Source organism: Aedes albopictus, chromosome 2 (genome assembly GCF_035046485.1).
Source record: "Aedes albopictus strain Foshan chromosome 2, AalbF5, whole genome shotgun sequence".
Lineage (NCBI taxonomy): Eukaryota > Metazoa > Arthropoda > Insecta > Diptera > Culicidae > Aedes > Aedes albopictus.
In genome coordinates, this window is record NC_085137.1 from 457,075,577 (window position 1) to 457,098,214 (window position 22,638).

The 22,638-nt window shown below is 39.5% G+C and overlaps 2 protein-coding genes across 3 annotated transcripts in view; both read right to left on the minus strand.

The window, feature by feature from the left end:
- Positions 1-22,638, minus strand: part of LOC109397934 (transmembrane emp24 domain-containing protein 5) — a 548,078-nt gene that overhangs the window by 400,711 nt on the left and 124,729 nt on the right. The gene's annotated exons all lie outside the window — the stretch shown is intronic.
- LOC109397908 (transcriptional coactivator yorkie) overlaps positions 8,843-22,638 on the minus strand; it is a gene marked incomplete at its 3' end in the record, with an annotated part of 113,239 nt that continues 99,443 nt past the window's right edge. The window contains 4 exon segments of one of the 2 annotated variants that reach the window (XM_062853930.1): positions 8,843-8,907; positions 8,981-9,131; positions 9,197-9,297; positions 10,407-10,658. In XM_062853930.1, coding sequence (XP_062709914.1) covers positions 8,843-8,907; positions 8,981-9,131; positions 9,197-9,297; positions 10,407-10,658 — 569 coding nt within the window. 2 annotated transcript variants of the gene reach the window in all.

Sequence of the window (22,638 nt, forward strand, 5' to 3'; positions counted from 1 at the left end):
ATGGCTGCGTAACTCCAGTGATGCCAGTAAGCAGATACCGGTGCACAATTTCTTTATAAATGCGCAGTATTAAATATTAACATAGTGGTTTCGCAGCGCGGTGTCACGAACACTAATGCAAATCTACTGGTTGAAAATATGCCCATTTGATTTTGCTGGGAACAGCTGATCTTTGTTTACTATTTTCAACCAGTAACTCAAGTGATGTTCGTGTAATGCAGCGTGTACGTACAAACAATACTACTAAAAGCAGAAACCACTATTAATATTCAATATTGCGCATTTCCCACCCCACTGGACCCCTTTCGCAGTTAGTATAAGTGCGGGATCATGAATAAAACTACGATTTTGCATCGAATTGTGTCGATGTCTTCTGCGCACTTATGCATTACAAGGTGCTACATTGCGAGGTTCTGAGAGTGATCCAAAATTCCTTCAGATGTTAACTTCTTCTGAATCTACAAAGGAATTAGGCAAGTGGAACCATCTCGGCAGGGCTTCTATTTTGGACAATTTTCCGTTAAAACTCAGTCAATTTGAACCAATTGACACAATTTTTGGAACGCGGTGAGATACGTATGAGATCTAGTAGTGTACAAAATCAAGTCAATAGGTTTGGAATTGCGTGAGTTATAGCGAAAGAGTACCCAAAATACCAGCCACTGCTCAAGTGGCTTGGTACCACGCTCGGTACCCTATTTGAGAATTTTTTGGAAGAATTGTATGAGCTTTATAAGAAACTTTTAGTAGAATTCTACACGGAACTCCTGGAGTCATACATTAAGATATTCCTAAAAAACTACTGAAATTCAGTATTAAACTCCTGAATGATTTCCATTAGAAGCATCTGAGGGAATTTCATAACAAACTTTCCGTAGAATGGCAGAATAATGTGCAGAAATTACAGTAGGAATTTATGGAGGAATCACAAAAGTATTTCTTGAAACCTCAGAAGATTTTTTTGGATCAATTCCAGACCGAATTCCTAGATAAATCTCAGAAGAAACTCCCGGAGGAATCGTGGGACTTAATGCTGAAGTAATCTCGAAAGGATTTTGTTGGAGGAATTCAAGACCGGATTCCTGCAAAAAAAAAAACAGAAGGAATTCTTGAAGGAATATTGAGAATAATTACTGAAGCAATCTAAGGAATAAATTCAGAAAAGATTTTGAATAATTTGAACTCATGAATAGGGTGAATAGGGTGTCGGCCAAATTTCCTGAAACTTGGGCATATAATTCAGCTTGGCGGGGAAGGATTTGAGGCCAGTTCTGAGTTCAAGAGCTTTCAAAAAAACCCCCATGACGAAGAGAACAAAACTGCCGAAAATACATAATTTCCCCTATATAGAAATTAAAAAAAAGGAATCGTGAAAAAAAATCTGGCCAATCTCAGGAGAAATCTTGGATGAATTTCAGAACTAACTATGGAAAAAACCCACGAACGAACTCCTTGAGGAATCCTAGAAAGAGGTCCTGGAGAATAGCTGGAAGGAATTGATGGAGAAATTCCGGAAGAAATGGGAGGAAGCATTCTGGAAAGATTTCCAGGAGAAATCCAGCTCCTGGAGCTCCTTGATAAATCTCAGAAGCAACACCTCGATGAATCACTGAAGGAGCTTTCGGGTAAACCTTAGACGGTCCTGCCTGACTAATCTTAGAAAATGGAAACCCAGAGAGAATTCTGGGAGAAACCGGTGAAGAAATTTCTGGGGTATTCTTAGAAAAAGCGCCTGCTGGAATATCAGAAAAAGGGATCCTCAAAATATGGCATCGAAGAAAGTGTTTCTTTAAGAATTCCAGAAGCAATTCCTTAAGGAGTTCCAGGAGGAACTTCAATAGAAATCCTAAAAGAAACTCCTGAACGCATTTTGGATCAAATTCCTGGGAAAATCCCGGGAGTCATTTCTGAAGTAATCTCGGAAGTAAATCCTGCATGAAAGCTGGGATTTCTCAAGGAAGACATCCTTCTGCGATGAATTTCCCAATTTAAGAAGTGAAAAATACATTCTTAGATTATTCCAAGAATTCCTTCTGACATTCCTTCGGGAGTTCCTTCTGTGATAACCACGAGAAATTCATTCGGAGATTTCTCAACAAGCTTCTTCTGGAATTCCTTTTTTGGAGATTCCTCTTTTTAAGGTTTGTCCAGGAGCTTGGTATTTCTCCATATATTCTTCGAAATATTCTACTCGGAGCTTCTTCTGGGACTTCTCCAGGATGTTTTTTTTTCTGAGATTGACCAGGAGTTCCATCTGGGATTCCTAGATGAGTCCCTTTTTTATTTTTACAGAGCAATTCCAGGAAAAAAAATCTGATGGAATCTCGGGACAAGTTTCTGAAGGAATCTCTTAAGAAATTTCTGGAGGAATCAAGGGATCAGATATGATTTCCTGTTCCTAGAGGAATCCCGGAAAATGCTAGAGAAACCGAGAAAGAAAATCCTAGAGAAATCCCAAGAAGAACTTCAAGGGATTTCTTCAGGGATACCTCAAGGAGTTCTACCCGAGATTCTCCTAATAATTTCTTTTGGAATGGCTTCTAATTTCCTGAACGTATTTCTAAAAAAAAATGAATTCCGGAAGTAAATATTAGAGGAAACCGGAAGAAACTCCGAGGGAATTCTTTGCAAACATGCTAGAGGAATTCCTTAAGAAACTCTTGGAGGCCCAGAAAAGAGTTTCTGCAGGATTTCTTGACGGAGGTCCTGAAGAAATCCCGGAAACAGTTTCTGAAAGAATTCCGGAAGAAGTTCCCGGCAAAATTCCACAACGAGTTCTCGGTGGAATTACGGAAGGAGATTCCGGAAGAATCCCGGAAGAAGTTCCCAAAGGAATCCCGGAAAATGTTTCCAAAAGATCTTGGAAGACGTTACTGTAGGTTATTAAAAAAGAAGCTTAGTTCCCGGTGGAATCAATGAAGGAGTTTTCAGAGGAAGTTCCGCAGGAATCCCGGAAGGAGTTTTTGAAGTAATTCAGGAAAAAGTTCCTGAAATTATCTCAGAAGGAGTTACTGTACGCATCCCGGGAAAAGTTTTTGAAGGAATACTGAAAAAAGTTCTTGGAGGATTCCCGGATGGATCTCAATTCTCGCAGAGAATTCCTGGAAGGAATGCCTGATGGAATTTTGGAAGTAGTTTCTGATGGAATTTCAGGAGCAATTCATGGAGGCAATCCTCAGAAGGAATTCCTGAAGTAATCCCAGAAAGAACCCCGAATAAAAAATACAGTAGAAAAACCGAACGTTGTATTGTAACAGTACTATTTAAAACTATATTTTTACAATAGACACCACTGTAAAAATAAAAATACAAAAACAATAAAATGTAATGTAGAACCCAATACAGTAAATTGTAAATAAGATTTTTACAATATACTATACGGGTGGTTAAGTATCGTAACAATATAAAAAAAATATTTTTCTTCATATATATTTTTTTGCAAAACCATACATTATATTGTAAATAAATTGTTATAAATACTGATACGTGGGTTTTAATAAACCGTACATTGTATGGTACACATATGGTTTCAAACAATAAAATGTACCGTAAATATATTGTTTTTAATTGTAGTTTCACTACTGGTTATACATTTAATTAAATGGTTTTGGAATGGTTCTCTTTTGTTATGTTGTATTGGTTTACATTACATAAACCATATAATGTTATAATATCTTGTCATTTTCCTCCTGTTAATGGCATCTTAGGCTTACTAGCATTATGAGAATGCGCTTTGGGAATTCTCCAGAGCGTTTTGGATAACCCTTCATATTGGATCGCCCACGTCTAAGTCTGAGTCGAGGTCTGAGTAGTCTCTGATTGCATTAACAGTTGAAGCTTAGGCTCCCATGCCCCACCAGCCAGATAACTGGGTTTCGCAAACTAAGCATTATTTGTGGCAACACTTTGAGCGGCATGATGGAACTATGCCGAGCGCGCTAAGTATTATTAGACCACTAATGTAGTTGCATGAAGTGGGTGACGAGGTACATAAGTATCATTACAGCGTGCTTAACCGTTATTGCAATATTGAGGCTCCAGTTTGACTAAAGTTTGAAATACACGGGAAAATACATAACAACTCATGAGAAAACTGTCAAGTTCGATTCAAGTATAAGTTAGGTTAAAAAGCGAACCCACAGACGAACCTATATTAGAATTTCTTTTAGTATTCAGTCCAGTCCATATGTTAAAGATGGCTCTACGATAAAGTACGTCAATCGTATTCCTCTCATCGCACTCTACATACCTAGTCCACCATATCTCTTGGATCTGCAGTTCTTAAGAGATCTGGTTTACTACTTATTTAAACATTTTATTGACTTTAAATTAATGATGATGATTAACCTGGGCTTGTTAGGGGAATATCCGTAAGTAAAAAAAAAATCGCGTTAAGTACTGTTCCTTTGATTCTTAGTGAAATTTAAAGGAACAGTACATAACGCGATTTTCTGTTTACTTTTAAATTGATGTTTCAACTTATTCACTTTTTTTCTTTCCTTTCCTTTGCATCAAAAAAGTCACAAAAATCAACAAAACAAAGCACGGAAAAAATCTAAAACTGAATAAATAATTAATAATGCACGGAAAAATAATGTTTCGGAAAAGTGAATGGTTCAAACGTAAGAAAAACAGTATAATATATTGTTACATAAAAATCGAATGTAAATGTATAGTAGCTACAATGTGCGAAGCTTTAAGTGAAGCATTTCATTACAATATACATTATTGTAGCTGGTACACTGTATGGTGCAGGAATGGTTTTCACCAAACACCCTATGGTTAGTTTTTATCCGGGACTCCTGGAGGTATCCCGGGTGATGTTACTGAAAGTATCCCAGAGGAAATTCCAGAAATAATCCTAGAAGAAAATTTTTGAGGAATCAAAAAAAAAACTATGGAAAGAACCCGTAAAAACACGCGAGCCCCACATTTTAAATTAAGGACAAACGCACAAATCTAATTAAGCTTTAAATAAAAAGATCAGCTGCGCTGGTTTTGTTTACGAAGAGATTTGTACGCTCGAAATCGTGAGTACGTGCAAAAGTTAGCCATTGTGGAGGTTATTTTGAGATTCTAACAAGTCTGTCCTTTTAATCAAACTACCCATGGAAAGCAGGATTAGGTCCGAACCGTATACAACAGGCCACGAAACGTCAAAGAGGTAGAGAAATTGCTCTTGGAACCACAGCTCTTGCTCTTGAATCCTCTCAGTACGACAGAAATATAAAGGATAACACCTCAATCAATCATAGTCACGACTGCGCTCAGTGGCCCCTAACCAGAAAAAAACAATGGCTGTCAAATTCAACCATTCTTTTTCTAAGCAAATTTAGAATGTGCCGATTCGTTCATTGGGGGTTCGGTAGATGGGCTGTCTCGATAGTTGAATGTTCACTGGTTGGGGCAAAACCCAACTAAAAAGCACTGTCAATGTCAAAATCGATATCAAAACGAGTTTGACGTCTGACCGCCGTCGCATCGCAGCTCCTATATACAGAAGGTTTGTGCAAGTATGTGAGTGTTTCGTGACGTATTTCTCGTCGTTTGCATGTGTCTAGAGCATTTTGATCAGTTGTCAGTTGCCCCAACGAACGAACACGATTCGCTAATCGGGGCACAGTCGTGACCCAACGAGCGAATCGTCACTGTATCTCGCTTGTTTAGTAGTTTTAAGGGTGTTGCCCGTCCAAAAATTAGTCTAAATCCGAAATTTCATCATTTTTGGTGCACGGGAACTATTTTTAAAATGCATTTAAAGTTTGTATGGGGAAAATTTTTTGTTCGGGGCGAACTGTCACTTTATCGATTGAACTGTCATTCTATCCACGGAAATTAACACTGTTTTGTTTATTTAACCATCAAAACAAAGGAATTGGAACGCAATAAAATCATCTTATACTCAGAAAAATGAGCTCTTTCGATTAGGCTAAGCAAAATGGCAATATTTAATTCACTAAACAACCCAATTTCTCAGAGTTTCTCTCGGTGCCACAGTGTCTTGCCCCTAGTCCCAAGCCGTAATATCCCAAAACAAGCCAAAAAAGACGAAAAAACAGTCAAACATGCAACAGCTTTGCCGTCTTTTCGGTGGAAATGCCGACTTTTTCTGAAATATTCCGCCTTTTTTGGGTTTTGAAATCTTGTGTCATTCCGTTTTAAAATAACTGTCATCCAGTGAAGAGAATTGCCAGACAAAAGAGGCACAAAACAAGCAACAAAGAAGGCGCGACGATCACTCTTTATCCCTACTGGTAACAGATAATGACATGATCTCGTTATTTTTTGTTGCAGACAAAACGTAAGCTGAATTTGTTGCGTACTTTTCAACTCGTGAATGCTCAATTATTACTAACACTAACCCAAAGTCAAAAATGTTCGATGATAGAGCTTCACCCAAGGGGTTGGTCATTCAGCACACTTCATTTGTGCCGTTATTTTTGAGCGTGTGCCAATGTGTGCCGTACCTGTGCCGGTTATTTTTTAGTGTGTGCCGGAGGTGTGCCGCATGTGCCCAGTGGAATTTTTCTTTAAATTTGATTTTGCTGTTTAGAACCCTGTCTATTTTTGGCGAATGTTGTTCATCTGATCAGCGTTTACCAACAAAATCTCACCCAGAACACTTGTTTCAAATTCATATAGAAGGGTTTTTGCAAACGTAAGTATGTTGACAGGTTGATCCCATACCGCAAAGTTGGATTTCATTGTTGTGCCCGTGTGTGCCGGGATGTGCCGACAAGTGTGCCGGGCACAATGTGCCGAGTGACCAACCCCTTGGCTTCACCAGAGTTGCAGTGTTTACCGACTCGAAGTTACCGTTCGAAAATCACAATGCAAGGCTTGAACATCTCTTAACTCGTGGTGTACGATGTTAATCCTATTATTTTCAAGTTGGGACAAGCTTATGTCGCATTGGGTGAATTGTCGCAACAAGTACAGGTTGCGACATTATCATTATTGTTGCGCGATGGTTGAATTTTGATTCACTGCTGTCATCCAATTTTAGAATGACATCATACGATCGGTAAACCATTCATTTTTCCTATAGACACTATAGATTCCATTGACTCGTGGAGGCGAAGACAACTGTAGTCAAACGAACTGTCAGTTCGTGTAGCCAAACGAGCATTACGTCATGATTTCAAGAGCGACAATGGATTGCGTGACGTCATATTCGCTTGATACACTCTAAATTCACGACAAAACACACTAAAGTCGAATTGCTCAACCATGTCTCCGCGAGTCTATGGAATCTATAGTGTCTATTGACTGGTTTGCTGAATATGATACACCACGCGGCCTTTGTAATGTTCCAAACGCGCATTTGCACGAAATTCCACGCGGCAAATCCTCTTGGAAAGGAACAACCGCACTTGAGGAAATGCCGCAATGTTATCTCCCATAAGAATTGAGTAAAAGGGGAGCAAAAAACGCGGCTGTTCCTTTCCTCAGGGATTTGCCGCGTGTACTTTTGGGCAAATACGCTAATATACTTTTTCCGACCGAGTGTCGAATTGAGGCGCAATCATAACGATTTTAGGCAGGGATTTTCGTTCAGTGTATACCGCGGAATGTTTTTGGCTGCGTCTGATTGATACAGTGTTTCCAAACGATTTTGCATTTTATCACCAATCAAATGCAATTGACAGTGGGGTGACATGGCTGTCAAACTCGGTACATCGCCGCTCCACCCAACATCATTTTTGGTACGGCGCGTTTTGGTACCCACTTTCTGGTCGGTTTACCCTAACTTGCTCCTGATTTTCGGGTGTGTGGCTCGTGTGTTGCTAGTGCTTATTTCAGAAATTACACATTTCAAACGAAAACGTTGTTTTTGATGATAGTTCCTCTTTCCTTATCACTTTGCACGATATTATATGTAGCAGCGAAGCAGTGTCGATGTTTCCAGCGCATTTTTTCCATGAATTAAGCAATCAAAACAAAAATATTGGACGCCATGTTGAATTGAATGCTGGGTAGATGATTCGAGCCCTTCGTCATCCCCCTGATATTTTCAACATGTAGATTTGCATTAGTGTTCGTGATGCCGCGCTGCGAAACCACTATATCTACACGAACATTTGAAAAGGGCATATCTGCTTTGCGTAAACAAACATGTTTTTGTCTCTGAAGGGCCTATCTGCATCCACCCACGCACATCAACACCCTTATCAGAAAGAGTGTTCTTCAAGCTATCTGTTAAGGATGTTGACGTGCGTGAGTGGATGCAGATGGGCCCTGCAGAGGCAGAAACATGTTTGTTTACAAAAAGCAGATAGGCCCTTTTCAAATGTTCGTCTAGATATGCTGATTGATGACTTTGAATGTCAGCGGGTTGTTTGAAGTTCAGCAGACAGCGAGTCAATGAAACTTAAACAGCATGAATGGCATGAATAGACAGACATATCCAACCAAGAAAAAGTATTAAAGAAGAAGTTGGAAGGTTGTAGTGCAAGCTCCTCGTCTCGACAAATCTAGGATACTCTTTGAGATGGACTTATCCATTGGTGAACAGAAATCATCCGGTCCCAGAGTACAAAAAGCGAAATTTTTTCAACAGTGCTACCTATATATGCAGATGAGTTACGAACTACTAAATTCTTGGTATATGTTCTTGGCAATTGATGCCCCTGATTATTACGAAATACTTTTTTGAAAACAAAACGCCAGAATATTTTAAACTCTGCTAAGAATGGATTCTGTATTTCAAGCATGAGTTCTTAGCAATTTGGACATGAGTTCCGTGAGAACTTCAATTGTACGAACACAGAAATAGGTTCTATAATCTATAATTATAATTGATTCTGAACTTATACATAGTAAAAAATAGATCGGAACTTACCATAAACTCATCGGGCGTTTCTAAATTATCTCCAAATGCAATTGTGTCCATTGTGTTGTCTGCCACTGAAATTCAACGAATAAGGATCTCATCAATACGAATTTCAGAAAGGATATGTGCAAAATGGCGAATACTCACTGCTCAGCCCATCCATGCTGTCGTCTATGCTGGACAGGAAGTCGGGCGTGTGTGGCATCGACTGCGATGTGGACGATTCGCTCAGCCCGCTGTCACCGGACTCCTGGCGCGAGTGGTCCGTCAGCCCGGACAGGAACGGATCTTCCCCTATCTGTAATTGCGATATTTCGATTTTTTTTTGTGTTTCGGAATATAGGAATGATTTGGCGAACTTACATGTGACCGGATTTCCTGTTGCCGCCTCCGGAGGCGTTCCCGCTCCAGTTGCAGGTTGTACAGTCTGACCGATTGCTCTTGTGCTGCCCAGTCCTGGTTGGCTGTTGTTGGTTTTGGAAACAAAGATTTGCAAGAATGGTGGAGATTAGAACTTTTGCTGAAATCGTTTTGTATACATAGTTCCGTAAGAGTTGCCTTTTTGGCGCCCAAACGGTAGATTGGTGAACTTTTATGTCACGTAAGTCGTTTCTAAGTGATCAGGAAAGAAGGATAGACACGGTTGTACAGTAATGCAACAAAAACCTCTAGTAGCTCTTTAAGTAAATCATTCTAAATTTTTTAAAACATTGTATAGTTTACGAGTGTCTCCATTATTCATAACAACAACGGAGGATAGTTGTCACTATAGGTTTTCGTTGCTTACTGCAAACAAATATATAGATACAACCATAGAACGGAGGAAGACAATTGGCAAGCGTTCGACGATGATGAATGTTCATGGTAGGAAGCCTTAGAAAGTGATGTTTGAGCTGCAATTTGTTTCTGATATGACATGCATACGGACAGGCAGACAGACAGGTAGAATAGAACATACAGGTAAAGGTTACGAAAGGAAAAGACCATTGGTTAGTGACAAATCCCGAGGAATTGGATTGAGAGAGTGGCGTTAGATGTGGAAGCAAAGGAATTGGCACAACAGAATAGTATTTCGTAATGCTTTCTGAATGGTAACTTTCAGACTCTGGGACATGTTTCACTACACGTGGTTCCTTCTCCGAATGATGGTGCGGGTTTCTGCGGATGGTTTGCCTACTAGCTCTAGCTACTCTACTGCACAGCATTCTCTACATTCTACACACTGGTTTTGACGAGATGGACGAACGGCTCCAAGTGACATCTTTGGTTTTATCAAGGTTTTAAAACAGCTTTCAATCCTTATTTTGGTCAATAAAACCGTAGTAAAGCCAGAAATGTCACTAGAATGGCAACAAAAGGTCGAAAATCGAAACATCGAAACGATAAAAGTCACTTTCAATCTTATATCTTCCAGATGTTTCGCCTTTCGACCTTTTGTCCAAGATCCGAACAGGGCAGATGAACGGACACCGACGATCCGACGTGCAACGGCGAGAGTTCAGCAGAGGAAATCTCTCGGGGGATTCAACAAAACAAGAAACAGGTAAAACAGAAAGTTCGGAACAACACCTACACAATCGGGGATCCCTCCAGGTCGTTGTCCGCGTCGCGTGGTTGATGTAGTACCGTTCGCCTTTGGCCGTAATGCCTTCCTCCCAACCTTCCGGCAGTGGACCAACATTGTTGTTGCTGTTGGGGTTGACGTTCTGGTTGTTGTTGTTGTTGTTGCTGTTCTGGCTGCTGTTTAGCATCGAGACGTTGGACGGGGCCGCCGGCGCCGGCGCCGGCAGATCGTTCGACATTTCGATCGAATCTGAAAATACCACTGAAAAAGACAGTAGAAAATAAGATTCCTTTGCTGTTTGGCTTCTAGGGGGTCTCGCGGTTAGTTTGCTTTAGCGGGAGGTGGGAGGGGGACTTTTTCTTTGAGGAATTGGGGACCACTAGGAAACACTGATAAGAAACCGAGGAATACTCGTGCTGATGAAGAGGTGGTGAAACATAGACCAATGGATTATGGTGCACTGTGTGGGTTAATCAAAAGGTTTGAACGTGAGTTTGTTTTTGCATATTGTTTCGAAACCTTGGTAGCAACACGTTTGGGCTTTACCTTTCCATTAACAACACCCAAACTTTCGTGACACTTTGGCCTAGGAGGACGTCTCTACACCTTTCTTAAGTGTCCAACTAACCTAACTTTATCAACCCTTAGCTGTCGCAAGGACGTGGCCAGGGCAGCTCCCGACCGTTGTAAGGTTGCGTCTATCTTCAAACTTCCGTGACACTTTGGCCTAGGAGGACGTCTCTACACCTTTCTTAAGTGTCCAACTAACCTAACTTTACCAACCCTTAGCTGTCGCAAGGACGTGGCCAGGGCAGCTCCCGACCGTTGTAAGGTTGCGTCTATCTTCAAACTTCCGTGACACTTTGGCCTAGGAGGACGTCTCTACACCTTTCTTAAGTGTCCAACTAACCTAACTTTACCAACCCTTAGCTGTCGCAAGGACGTGGCCAGGGCAGCTCCCGACCGTTGGAGGGTTGCGTCAATCTTATCTTAGAATCAGTGATTAACCCTTAAATCTCTGTGTACGGGAAGAAAGTAACCCTCATAACAGCGAGCTAGGACTGTACCATCTGCGAAATTGTGCGACTTGCTTAACCCTCCTTGTGCATTAGAGTCATTTTTGACCCAAATCGTAGACTTCGTCAGCGAACTGTTCCAAACATGATGCATAAGGAAGGTTAAAGAGGTCTGGAAGAGCAGCAAGGAAAACACACTAATACAAAATGTCCGTTCACGAAATTCTCGATACAATCATTGATTGTGCGGGTTGAACGCATCCATTTATTGCATAACGCTAATATCGACATTTTTCGAACCCCCTCTCCTCTCGTTAACGCTTTTTTGAATGAAAACCCGTAACGCTTATATGAATTGTAACGCTCGGATACTCCCCCTCCCACTAAAGCCTTACATAGTTTGTTGACGGCGCCTAAGCTAGCTCCTAGTTGTAATGTTTACCGATGCTCGTCAGATTTTCATTTTTATGTTTCATGGGAGTTTCAAAAGGATATCGGGGTAATCTGGGGATCTCAGGGAACTTCCTAGAGGGATTCTGGTATGAATCAGAGGTTGATACGCCTCTTTCCAGGGAATTTCGGGATCGTTCTGAAGAGATTTCCGTTGAATTGATGAGAAAGTCCCGGAAATTTCCCGGAGTACCTTGCGACCGCCTGAAACCCTTCTTTGGAACGTCCTTCACTTTTTTGAAACTCCCTGAGATCCCCTGATGCACTTCTGCAATGCCCTAAAACCCCCGGAACACCTCTGGGGCGCTCTGAATTCTGCTGAAACACCCCCGAAACTTTTTGAAAGCCCCTAGAATGCCCCTGAAACCTCCTACAACGCCCCTGAAATCCCATGGAACACCCTTGAAACACCTCTAATGCTTCTAAAACGCCACTAAAATCCCCTGGCACGCCCCTGAAACTCTGTAAGATTCCTAAGACGCCATGGAACACTCCTAAAATCCCTTGAAAATCCCTGAAAGGCCTTCAAAACCCCATGCAATACCTCTGAAACACTTTAAACGACGTTGAAATCTCCTGGGATGCCCCTGAAACATCAACCCCTGAAACGCCCCTGTAACACCTTGGAACTATAGACACTAAAGATGCCATAGCCTTGCGGGAGCGAAGACAACTATGGTCAAACGAACTGTCAGCTTCTGTAGCCAAACGAGCATGACGTCATGATTTGAATAATGACAATGGATTGTTTGACGTCAATGCACGGTAAAACACACTAAAATCGTATTGCTCAACCATGTCTCCGCGAGCCTTGGTATCTATAGTGTCTATACCTGGAACTCCCCATGAAACCCCTGGAATACCACTACAATCCCCCCGGAACGCCCTTGAAACCGCTTGAAAGCCTCTGGAACGCTCCTGTTAACGTCCCTGAAACGCCTTAAGACACACTTTAATCCCTGTGGAACGCCCCTGAAAGCTCCTGGAACAGCCTTGAAATCCGTTGAACGCCGCTGAAAATCCTGGAAAACCCTGTAACGCCCCTGAATCCTGGTGCAACGCTTCTGAAGCACCTCAGAAACCCCTTCAAAATTTCTGGTGCGCTCTGGTAAATACCTTGAGCATTCCAGGTACACTCCTGAAACCCCTTGAAACACCTTAGGTTACTAAAGTACAAAGATGGTTGCCAAAACGGCCGCCTTACGTTCTTCTCGGGCACAAAACTGGACGTTCATCTAACAAACTGACTTGGAAATGTTACTCGTTGCTTACTTACTGGCATTAAATATCGAGTACCATTTTCAGATCAATGCGCTTGCCGGGCCTTTGGTTTTGTGCTCGAAAAAATGCCAGGCAAAATGCGTTGTTTGGAAGGTCAACAATGGCTACCTTCACTTTAACTAAAACTTATTTTTTAACAGCAATTTCTTAAATTTAATTTTAAGAACTGTGCAGTTTTCGTGTGTCAACTTTTTGGTCGAAAATATTCTTAATTTTGTAAATAATCGATGTCTTAGCACTCTTGTGTACGCCTTTGTACCAATCCCAATCGTTTAAATTTAGCGAGAATTATTTATGTTCGATTTACAAAACCGGTTCTCAGAAACTGTTCAACATTTGGTTTGAACGGTTCAACAATTAGCGAATTATCATATGTCTTAGATATCGAAATAATCAGACAAAGTATCGTACTCTTAAAAGATGTCCAGTCGGGCAGAACATCCTTTGACGAGTTACTGCATTTATTAAAGCACAGCACAACTCCATTCATGAATATTTGGAAAATCTTACGAAACTTTCTTCAACAATGTTATGATCATTTCATGGTTACCATGCCTACCTAATTACCATGTAGACTTTGGCAAATAATAAAGTTTACTGATATTATGTGTTATTATCCATAGTGCAGGGTATCTGCTACATGTAAAACCAGTTATCCAGTGTGGTCATGTCCTAAGGTGCACTAGGTGCACTGCACAGGCAAAGAATTCTGTGAAATGAATTCAAAATATCGATTACAAAATACTTCGCCGTTGAGATAATGTGGAACTAGTTGTCTAGAACCATCTGTGAATGAAAGCAAATTTTCATATTTTGCGCTTGGTGTGGCCCTACTAGGAAGCCAAGATTACTTCAATCTATTCTAGTCAATTAGTCCAGTGGCTACCATTTCTAATTCTCATTCAGAAGGACCTGAGTTCCAATTCTGGTTCGTCACCTTTCTTTTCACTACATGTACATACAACTCATTGTATATTCGTATGTTCGGAGCCATCGGTAGCACCAGCAACGGGTAGAAAAAGACGTTTTCCTTCCTTCCAATTTCAACAGCACAGTGTGAAACTACATGTCATATAACGCCTACAAGTTATGCAACCAAGCGAACTATGCTGCATCATCTTTACAATCAACACCACGCATCCACGCACCGAATTCAAGAGATCTTTTCCAAAAAATAATCATTTCCCAACAACACTCCGACATCCGCATGACCTTGTGCAGGGGTAGAGCACCCAACAGCCTGAAGTGGGAAAGCGATTTCAATGATCAATTCCATCATCCCCTTCCGCACATTAACCTGCAACCTGACGTAGCAGGCGCCATTCTCGCCTTTCAGGAAAAAATCAGGAACTTCAAGGGAATGTTACTTATGTACCTCGTCACCCACTCGATGCAACTCGCATTAGTGGTCTAATAACACTTAACGCGCTCGGCAAAGATTCATCATGTCGCTCAAAGTGTTGCCACAAATAATGCCTAGTTTGCAAAACGCAGTTGTCTGGCTGGTGGGGCATGGAAGCCTAAGCTTCAACTGTTAATGTTAATAAAGACTACCCAGACTTAGACGTAGGTGATCCATTACATAAAGAGCTATTAAAACCGTTCTGGAAAATTCACAAAGGGCACTTTGGTAATGTTGAAATTGGTAGCTTCTATTAGAATAGAGACGTTTCCGTAAGAATTCACAAAGCAATTTTTCAAGGAATTTCCGAAGCTATTTCCGAAGGAATTCTGGCGAAGAAACTCTCGTAACAATTTTCGAAGGGTTTGCCGATGAAATTGTTAAAAACATTGCCAAGTTAACTCCTGATGGAATTATCGAAGCAGTTTCAATAGGAATTACATTCTTATATTGTTTCCATACTTCTAGATCTGTATTGCAGATTTGTAATACTAAAATATGAACACTAAATGGACGATAATGTATTCAAGCAATTATAGCAGTTTCTACTGTTTGATATAGATTAATAACCAGCAAGTAAATACCAGCAGATACAAAACAAATTACTCCAAATACCGACAAACATCGAATCACTTTCTTCGACCCATTGAAAGCAAGATAATAAAGAGCACGCGAGCGAGGGACTTGTATTTATACGGTGGTGGGCCCCTGCTTCCATAAATAGTAATATACCACCGACGACCGCCATATAACCCGTTCAACTTGCTCCGATCAACAAAAGAAATGAAAGAAAAAAAAATCATCAATGAAGTTGTAATTGAACCATTTCATTCATAATTTCGTGTTGGTCTTTGGTGGTAGTGTGTGCGCGATGGCTTAGCCTCTGCCATTAGTCTATAATACTGTTAACACCCTCTCGCGCTTTTCCCTTCTTCTCACTGATCGCGTCGACCACCGGACATCGAACATCATGTGAACAACAAATTTCTCGTCGTTTTTGCTCTTTCTCTGATGGCCCTAATCCGGGCCACATACTATCTCAGCTTCTGGAACCGAACACATACCAATGCGTCCGTCCGGATGTGGTGTGGGATTCAATCCCTGTCTCTAACCGTCTCTTTCACAAAGAGAGGTGTACATATTATAATAGTTACACAAGTTTACAAAATAAAACGAAAGTCGTGAACTTCTGTCAACGACCAACATTTTTGAAGCACAATTCAGTGCTGATTTCGAAACCGACCTTCAAAAAATTTTAAGTAGAACAGTTTTTGAGTTTTAGTTCAATATCGAATTTTGCAACTTTTCAAAATATGTACTTTACCAAAATTCAAATATATTACGTTTTGTTCAACCAATTTCAAATCTTTTTCCATAAATTAAAAGCTGAATACAGTACCATTCGATCATCTGAAAACAGATTTTGCGTCAGATTGATGAAAATTCAAGATATTGGCGAGTTTTAGGGACGATCTTCTTAAATTTTAGCAAATTTCTTAGAAATTTTTGAAGAAATGTATTTTTTTTCAATAAGAAAAAACCAACTTAAAAATTCTTTCTCGACGTTTATTTGACATATCATATGTAGGCGAGTTACAGTAAAAATTTCAGCTCAATCGGAGCATTGATTACGGAGAATGAGATGTTTGGAGTGAGCGACTTTGCTTAAAAATAGAACAAAAATCGATTTCAAATCATCAGCCTTGTATGGAAAGTCGAAAAAATTTCCGCTCTACTGTAATTTTTTTCTTTCGCGTTTTCGAACTCAGGGCATGATTCTACACCAAAAATGATCATCAGCTTACCGAGTTCAAAAATGCTGTAAACTAGTGTTATTAGCAAATCAGAATTCCATGGCGTCACTCACGTCAACACGCGTAGGACGCGTGTGCTGCGCTCACTCACGCTCTTCGACATTTTCGCGATCAATTGATTGATCTGTCAACGACAGCGAACGATCGTCACTGATCGTCACGGGATTCGCTATCAATGATCGCGGTACTTCACGCGTTAACTCTGCTGTGATCTGTGAGAGCCATCTGTCATTCTCTTTGCGCGATCGCTACTGATCATCACAAAAAATGGTCAGATTTAACACTACTGATTTTCACGATCGTCGTTCTTGAGCAGTACACGAACTTTACAATTCTTGTAAATTGTGTAGAATAAATTATTCACACAGACAAACCAACACGATCACCGAGTCCATCTTGCTCGACCTGTGCGCTCGGCGATCGAGCGATCGTGGCACGGTTCAGTCGGTGATCGTGCGTGTGTTTACCCACCCACCCCCGGGTTTGCGCACCACAGGTTCGTTCTGGCTTGGCTGATGTGTTTACTTAGCTGGCTTTGGCTTCATTAGCGCCCTCTGTCTGCGAAGAGAGAGAGAGAGAGAGAGACTGAAACTGATACCGCAACACTAGGCCAGGCCGCACAAGTCGATGATCTGTGTTTCTCTCCTCGACTGACTCGAAGCGAAATTTATGTTTTCCTTCTTTGGAAGCGAGTAAAACGATCCAACGAGAGAAGGGTGTGGTGTGTTATTTGTTTTGATTGAGATGGGTCAGCGTTTGCTCTATGGGGGTAGGTACGTGTGTGCGTGCCTGTGTAACGGAACAGATATTTATATCACAGTTCGACGTCAGTAATGGGTTTGTTTTTCACTGTGGCCAAGTACCAGAAATTTTCTCGGGTGCAAAATAAACAGATTTGAATATGGATTAGTCGTATTCAAAAGAATATATTCTCATAAAACTCATTGTAAAAAGTACGCATTATTTTACCCGTAACGGTAATCGCCTTCATCTTGGCGATACCATAAAACAATTGTACAGGTTATCGTTTTTCTTATTTATACACGCCATCATAAAAATCGATAATCAATCAAAGATACCCCAAATCATTTTGATGATATAGGTTATCATACTTCAAGTTTCGTCGAAATACAATGTAAGGTGAAATATGTCAACCCTATAAAACCAACACCACACACGGACCGTAATGTAGATGGTTCAACAATACCGCATACTGTTCGAATTGTATCCCGAATGGGTGGTTCAGCACGCCTTATGGTTATCGTTTATGCCGAAAGTCTTCATATTATTTTGAAAACTGTAACGTTTTCTGTTATGGTCTATAGTTTGACACTGTAAAATAAAAGTACCGTGATTTGAGCGTAGAATATCAACATAGAGCAGCGTAAATGTCGAAATCGGAACCAATGATGATATGAACTCGCGTTCCAACAAACTGGGAGACCTTTCACAAATCGAAGCTTCAAGGAATGTATTTCATTTCTGTGATTTTTTGAAATATAATATGAATTTTGTTTTGTGGTATTTTCATTTACCATTTACTTTATGGTTTAAACTATTCTTATATTTAAAAATTTTACCATTTCCTGCTTTGTAACCACTATAACATGTATAGTGAAGTCAAATCTGTTTTGTTGTGTCGTAGCACAACAACCACCAGGTGGGCATAGGCTCAGGGTCTTCATCCGGCCCAGCAATCAGCTTTACTCAGATGATTATCACCGACCGCTAGCTAGTTAAGTCCAGTCAAGTCAGGTGCCGCCGTCGCCGATTCTTAAGTGCCGTCGCCCGACCGACGCTGCACTCACTCGTTTCTCGGAACTGATTGTTTTATGATTGTGCCTAGCAGCGACAACAGCAACGTTATCACACTCGCAGAACCAGCGGTACATGGTAACGCACAGATACGGTTGGACTGCAGGGGTTGTTGTGGTGCCGACGTTGATCACTTTTGACTTGGATACCCGGGTAGAAAACCCACGCAATACAATGCACTAACAACGATACAGTTACGTTACATTATGTGCAAATAAATGCAAAAATAACAATTTTGATAACGCCCCAATCAGATGTAGAAGTGCTCATAGAACATAGAGTGTCATGCCCGAGCGAAGAAGCACATGCTACTTCTGTATTCTTAGTAGCTCGATGTAATGCAACTATATGGTGTATCGTACAGTATTTTTCAACTTTTGGAACAAAATCAACAGGTTGTCGGTACAACTTATATAGGAAAAAAAAAACATTATTATATTGTTCCCATGCTTCAAAACCTGTATATTGTATTGCAGAACTGTAATATACCATATGTGTTATGGTATTTAACATTTAACGTTATGGTCGTAAATTTTAAAGACTATAATAAATACGAAAAACCGTATCATTATGGATAGTATTGTTTGCTTACAGTAGCCTCAAGGAACTATACTATATATAATGTTATGATAAGGTGTATTATACCTCTTTTCACCCATTTTTATCAATTAACATTTTTTTAATGGAATCCTTCGGCAACTTCTTTGGAAATCCCTTCGAAAATTTGTTTTTATAGTTCTTACGGTGATTTTTTTTATTATCGTGCAACTTGGTGTGAAGGTTCTCAGAATTCAATGATTTTTTTTCATAGGTAGGGATTATATATATGAACAAAAACTAAATTGTAAAAAATCAGAGTCGCCTAATTTTCCGGAAAACTTCAGTGGAAAACAAAAAATTTCCACAGGCACCACCTACTTTGAAAAATCATAACTCAAGAACGAAGCATCGTAGACACATTTTTTTTGTGAAATCATAAGCAAATTTTCTCAGCAATTAAAAAAAAACACAAAATTAAAATTGTTTCCACAAAACTTTCCACTGTTGCGGAAAATCGGTTGGAAAAGTTGGAAAAACTATTTAGGAAGTCCGGAAAAAATCTCAAATTTTTTTTTTTTTTGGAAGGGAACTACATAAGCTATATTCTGTGAAATTTTCAAGATGTGGGTTTTCTCCGTTCCTGAGTTATGAGCAATTTTGTGGAAATTGTCCAGATGTGCAATATAAAAAATCATAACTTAAGAACGAAGCATCATAGACACAATGTTTTTTTTTGTGAAATCATTAGCCAATTTTTTTTCCACAAATTTTTTTACTGTTGAGGAAAATCGGTTGGAAAAGTTGGAAAAACTATTTAGGAAGTCCGGAAAAATTCTAAAAAAAAAATATCTTATTTTCTTCTAAAACTTCATAAGCATTAAAAAATTTTTCGGCTTTCTTCTTAAGTTTCACAGGATTTTTTGTTCCTCGCACATTTATTTCATCACATTTTTTGTGTATTCTTTCGGCCATTGCTTTGTAAGTTTCTCGGACATTTTTTTTTTTGAAATTCAGAAACTCCCACTCAGAATTGCTGAAGGTATGTTCAAAGAAATCCACGATGAAATTTCAATTTACAAAGAATAGCCAAAGAAATCTCTAAGTGAAATTGCCCAATTTTCGAATGAATTCTCGTAGAAGCTGTCACAGAAAAACTGAAGAAAATTCCGAAAATCCGTCAGAGAAATGTCTAATGAAATTTACGAAGAAATTCTCATGAAGGTTGCCGAAAATATTTTCAATAAATTGCTTTAACAATTTTTGAAGGATTTTTTGTAAAAAAAAATCCAAAGGAATTCCTACAGGATTCGCCGAAAAATATTCCAATGGAGTTGTCGAAGAAAAATCTATAGAATTCTTAAAAGAACTGCTGAAGAACTCCTCTAAAGAATTACTGAAGGGATTGCTGAAGAAATTCTCATAGAATTTGCCGAAGCAATTTCCTTAGCTATTTCTGAAGGAAATACCGAAAGAGTTCTAAAAGAATCGCCGAAGAACTTTTCAATAAAATGCCAAAAAAAAACAAATATTTGCCTGAGAAATTTTCAAAATACATAGTTGCTGATCTCAGATTCCTAAAGAAAATTTCGATACTTGTTCCAAAGAAATTGCAGAACACATTAGGAAAAAAACGCTGCTGGAATTCCGAAAAGCATTACTTAAGACTTTACGAAGAAATTGTCGAAACAATTCATAAGAATTGCAACAATTCATAGGAATTTACGAAACAACTTTTCTTATTCATTCTGCAAGGTGTTTCCCAAGGAATGACGGGATTTCCGAAGAAATTCTCATAGAAACTGCCGAAGCAATTTCCTAAGCTATTTCCCGAAGGAATTGCCGAAGGAGTTCCTAAAGAATCGCCAAAGACCTTTTTTTCAATGAAATTCCCAAAAAAAAAAAAAACACAAATATTTGCTCGAGAATTTTCCAAAGTAATTGCTGATCAAATTCCGGAAGGAAATTTTGAAGCGTGTTCCAAAGGAATTACCGATGAAATTAAAAAAAAAACGCTGCTGGAATTCCGAAAAGCATTACTGAAGATTGCCCGAAGAAATTGTCTTAACTATTCATAAGAATTGCGGAAGGAGTTCACAAAGCAACTTTTGCTAATTCATTCTGCAAGGAGTTTCCGAGGAATTCAGGGATTTCTGAAGAAATTTTCGTAGAAACTGCCGAAGTAATTTTCTACGCTATTTCCGAATGAAATGCCGAAGGAGTTCCAAAAGAATCGCCAAAACAATTGTCAATGAAATTCCCCAATAAAAAAAAAACACAAATATTAGCCTGAGAAATTTTCAAAATACATAGTTGCTGATCAAATTCCTGAAGAAAATTTCGATACTTGCTCCAAAGAAATTGCAGAACAAATTCAAAAAAACGCTGCTAAATCGCTGTAAATCCCCGAAAAAAAGTTGCCGAAAGAATTCTCAAGAAACTTACCAAAGGACTTGGGGAAGCTAGGTTGCCGAGCACTCGGTTGTTGGAATCTCGGTCAAAGAATAAAAATTAGCCGAGCTCAACTAAGTGTGAAAGAATTGTCGAAGCGATTTCCAAAGGAATTATCGATGATGTTTTCAAAGGATGTGCCGAAAGATTTTTGAAGAAATTTTCGAAAGAGATCAAATGAGTTTCTTAAGAAATTCACAGAGTCATTACCGCTTCAATTTCCAAAGGTATTACTAGGGGATTTGTCACATAGATTTCCGGAGAGATTTCCAAATATATTCCCAAACAATTTGTAAAAAAAGAAGAAATTGCCGAGAAAACTCAAAAAAAAAAAAAATTGCCTAAGAAATTATTGAACAACAAAATTTTCTGTGTTGCAACAACTTTTGTGAATATCTTTCAGTTCTTCAAATCACCGCTTCCTTAGATTGCACTTAATCCTCCTTGTGCATTAGGATCATTTTTGAATCAGTGGGCTGTTCCCAACGTGATGCATTAGGAAGGTTAAAAATCATGCAATTTTACATGTAATTCATTAACACCAAATAAATAAATAAATAAAATTAGCATGACAATTGTTGATTTCGATTCGGTTTTACCAAAACTTCTGCATTTATTGTAAAGATTTCAAGGATCTTACCTCCATTTTAGTGAAAATTATGTCCACTGTTAAAGCTACTTCTGCATTCTATGGTAGCTCACAGTAACACTACTATAAAGTGTATCGTACATCATACCATCTTTTGAAACAAAATCAATTGATAGTCGTCAAAATGCGTTGTAAAAGGAACATTATAACAAATATTGTTTCCTTGCCTCAAAACCTGTATATAGTATTGCAGAATTGTATTATATCATATGTGTTATAGTATTGAACCTTTCACGTTATGGTCCATAACTTCAAATGCCATAATAAATAAAAAGAAACATATTTTGAAACGGATTGTTGTGAACAGGGTTGTTCCTTCACAGTACCTCCAAGGAGCTGTACTTTAATGTTATTATAAGTTGTATCGTAACTCTAAACAAGCATTTTTATTCGGGTCAGCGGCAATAAATGGGGAACACCGTCGTCGTTGTCGTTGTCGTCAGCAAGCAAACAAGTGCAGTTATCTTCCGTTGCCGTTGTCGTTGTTGTTGTTGTTGTTGTTGTCGCCGTCGTCTCCGTCTTCGTAAATCGTTTAATGCTTGTTGTAACTGTTCGTGGTAAGTTCCTACCTGACTACCTACCTACCTATCTACCGACATACGAATGATTGGCTGCCGAGTTGTCCACCGTATCCTCGTTTGTGGTGCAATCGTAATTACGATTCGTAATTGAGTAAGTAAGTGTCGTCGCCAGTCGTCCGGTGGCAGTGATTGTGCTGGCCGCCGTGCAATGCACTAACAGTCAGTCCGTCAGTCAGTCGGTGGTAGCAGTGTAGTAGATGGCGAGACTGTTGCAGGAAATCGGAAGTCCAAATGTGGGACAAGGT